The 3,931-nt window shown below is 39.3% G+C and overlaps 1 protein-coding gene across 1 annotated transcript; it reads right to left on the bottom strand.

Moving 5' to 3' along the window:
- Nucleotides 1–384: 384 nt before the first annotated feature.
- On the bottom strand, nucleotides 385–1,338 carry LOC114686032 (olfactory receptor 1B1). The gene has a single exon (XM_028860683.1). It carries the CDS (start codon nucleotides 1,336–1,338, stop codon nucleotides 385–387), a length of 954 nt encoding a protein of 317 aa, XP_028716516.1.
- Between the last annotated feature and the right edge of the window lie 2,593 nt (nucleotides 1,339–3,931).

Raw genomic sequence — 3,931 nt, 5'->3', positions numbered from 1 at the left:
GTGCACCAACACATGCTATATGAAAGCATGCCACATTAAACATCACTTTGGGTAACTCCACTGTGCTTGATTTAACTCATAATTTTATAATCTTATATTGATATTCCTTAAAAACTCTGGAATCAAAGCAACCCAGGCTAGATGTTTAAAGATAGTTGGCCTGATGAAAACATATGAGAGACATGTAAGTAAAGCAGCCCTCATCATATGTGGGGGTTAGTGTGGAAGGCTCACAGCTATATCATAACACATATTGACATGAGCCAAATTAGGAGTAGCTTCAGTTCTGTAGGTTATTGCCTCCTCTTATCATCCCTCAAACCAGCCATGATCAAAATCAGCCCTTGTCCATCCTCTTCTACCTAATACCTCAAAGCAGGCTCTTCAGCAGTCCACTCTTCCCTGTCTCAGCAGCCTGCGGAGGGCACCTTTCACATCCTTATTGCGGAGACTATAAACAAATGGATTAGCCAATGGGGTAATAGCAGTGTACATCACCGAAGCCACCATGTCTTGATTCCGGGAGTTCTGGGAGGGAGGCTGGAAGTAGACCCAAATAATCGTGCCATAAAGGAAGCCAACCATGGTGAGATGGGACCCGCAGGTGGAGACTGCTCTGCGGCGACCAGCAGCTGAAGGCAATCGTAAGATGGTGGCCCCTATTCGGGCATAGGAAAGTACAATAAGGGAACAAGGGCCCAGCATGAGGAAGCCACCCTCCAAGAATATAGCCAATTCATTGGAATGTGTGTCAGAGCAAGAGGCTCGCAGGAGTGGTCGGTGATCACAAAAGAAATGTGGAAGGTTCACATTGCCCCTGGCATCTCCAGCCCAACACAATGGCAAGATGAGCCCCACATGCAGCATGGTGTGTACTATGGATATCACCCAGCTCAAGGCCAGTAAGCGCGCACAGATTTGTTGATTCATTACGAAAGCATAGTGCAGAGGGTCACAGATGGCCACATAGCGATCCAGAGCCATGACAGCAATGACAAGTGTATCTGTGACTCCAAATGCATAAAAGAAGAAGAACTGAGTCAAACAGCGGGCTGCAGGAATGGCTGGGGAATCAGATGCCAGATGAACCAACAGCTGGGGCAAGGTAACTGTGGATAGCCCCAAGTCTATCGTGGAGAGGCCACGCAGTAGATAATACATAGGTGAGTGGAGCCTGGAGTCCCAGGAGATGAGTAGTATCAAAGTCACATTCCCCAATATGGTGGTCAGGTAAATAAATAAGAACAAGAAAAAGAGGAAACTGTGAGGGACACCAGCCCTAGAGAATCCAAGGAGCAAGAAAATTGGAGAATGTGAAGCATTAGGAGCACAGTCCATGATGAGTAACAGAGAGCCTGCCTAAAAGGAATATCAGTCAGAGGTTAATGATCAGATAGATCACTTCTACCTAACTTAGTAATGTCATTCAAGGTCCTTAAATACTTGGTTTCAACTCTATATATACTTCTTCCTCTTAGTTTTTTTTTTTTTTTAGCTATTTCTCCCCTTTACACCTATCTTTCCAACCTATCCTAGAAACTCATTCCATCTAATCTACACACCTTTATGTCCTTATAAAATCTTACTTATAGTGAGAAACTCTTCATGTGTTCTTGTATTTTCCTGCAGGCTGGCAACCATCATGAAATAATTACCTGTATCCACTGCTTTCATCTCTGTGTTCCATCCACACCTCGCTTCATTGTCCCCTTCATGATTTATTTTCTTGAACCTGTACAGAACCTTTAAGAAACATAACATATAAAGAAATGGGTCTTTCAAACAATTAGCTTTTAGAGGAAAATTTCTTGAATTGTCTCAAGATTACCTAATTTTTCTCTTTTTGACTTGTGTTAGTCAAATAGTATTGCCATTATTATTTGCCTGATGTACAAACTGACACCCGAAGGAATCCCTGCCTTACTCCTCCATACCCAATCTCTGATTTCTGTGTTTTTTCTTAAGTCTAACCTTTGTTGGTAATGTGTTATCACTGCTTAATTTTTGCCATCTTTGACCAGTACAAATTTTCACAACCTCATTCCTGTTATCTGGTATCATTCCTCTGCATAGCTGCTCTGATAGGTCTTCTACAGTAACACCAGAGTGAAGCTCCAGACACACGACTTCATATTTAAATGGACATGAGTTCAGAATCAAGTCCAAGCAGTCTTCTCTGTCCTGTATACAACTTTCATTATCAGTCCTTGATCTCTCTCCATATGCCATCTAACCAATACACACTTTTCCTTCATCCGTGAACATTATGTGCTCTCATACCTGTATATCACTCTAATTCATTATCTATCTATCTATCTATCTATCTATCTATCTATCTATCTATCTATCGTTATTTCTATCTCTATCTCTGTCCATTACTCTCCTTTCCCATCCTCTCTCTCTCTCTCTCTCTCTCTCTCTCTCTCTCTCTCTCTCTCTCTCTCTCTCTCTCCAGAAACTAATTTGGAGGAAATACTGTGATGATCATTCTTTTAAGAATGCAGGTGCTGGAGAGATGGCTCAGTGGTTAAGAGCACTGACTGCTCTTCCAGAGGACTGGGGTTCTACTCCCAGCAACCACATGGCAGCTCAGAGTTGTCTGTGACTCCAGTGCCAGAGGACTCAACCACCCATGGCAAAACACCAGTGCATATAAAATAAAAATTTAAATTAAAAAAAGAATACAAAGAAAACACAAGTCTATAATAAATGGTAGATGGCAATAATGATGGATACAATTCAATATTAGTCTTCAGACTTCAAATCTTGAGTGATAACATTCCATGTGGTTTAGAGAATGAGATGTTTGACCTGTGTGGTGAAGAAAATATAAACCACCAGATGAATTCTAGACATTCTAAAAGCTAAACTTTCAGTGACTGGGATACACAAACAAGAATCTGTACAGATAGATGCTGATATAGGCATAGTTCTATATGTATAAATACCAATACTAGATATGAGAAACCACATGGAAACTCAGATCTCTCAGCCTTTACTACATGGATTGGAAAACATTTTCTATAGAAATGCTAATTCACTAAATTCATGTACCCTGAATATACTTAATAGATTATGATTCTTTAACCTCTGAATTCTGCTGCATCTGGCATTTAAAATGTCTAAGTTTCCTGTGGTGAACCATGACCATTTCTAACAGTGACCTTTGAAGTCTCCAAAAAGATGATGGAATGCCCCAATGACAATTCTACTTAGATTGTAGTAATAACCATTGAGTTGAAAAACACCACCCAAAGATCAGCTTTGACCTACAAACTGCTCAGAACAATTTCAAGGCAGTTAGCTGAGATGGTCCAGCACACAGACTATCCAGCCAAGACTTCATATAAGCTTTACAATTTTCCATCACATAGAGACTAAACAAAAAATAATATACCTGGTTTCCCTAGGACTTGATCATAATCCCAATTTAACAGTCCCCTAAAGATGCTGTCATCCTGGGAGAGCAGTAAATAATTTTAAGTATAAACCACCCACATTCCCAAGAGTTGGGGTGGTTGGTTTCTGATCATTGGGTGAGTTATGAATAGTTGCCATCACTTAAAGGATTTGATTGCAAATTGTCACTGGCTATGGTAATGCATAAAACTCAGCAAGGGAGGTTTGATTTAAGTATCTCTTTCTGGAAAAAAAAAAGAGAGGGGGACTATGGAAAGGATAGGATAAAAGGGTAGAATGTTGAATATACTTTAAACTAAAATGCAACTATTAATCTTATTTTACATTATATTTTACATTGATAAGGATTTTTGTATATTGATACAAATTTAAGGTTATTTTTGTTAGAACATACTCTATATATGTTTCTACTCTCGTTTAAAGTATTTTTGTATATTGATACAAATTTAAGCTTGTTTTTGTCATATATATTTGTTTTATATACACACACATATATGTATGTATGTATGTA

Source organism: Peromyscus leucopus, chromosome 4 (genome assembly GCF_004664715.2).
Source record: "Peromyscus leucopus breed LL Stock chromosome 4, UCI_PerLeu_2.1, whole genome shotgun sequence".
NCBI classification, from domain to species: domain Eukaryota; kingdom Metazoa; phylum Chordata; class Mammalia; order Rodentia; family Cricetidae; genus Peromyscus; species Peromyscus leucopus.
This window is presented reverse-complemented; position numbering and strand designations above follow the sequence as displayed.

Bases quoted from the DNA above. Each gene is read 5' to 3' on its own strand.
- LOC114686032 (XM_028860683.1), bottom strand. From the start codon at position 1,338: ATGGACTGTGCTCCTAATGCTTCACATTCTCCAATTTTCTTGCTCCTT.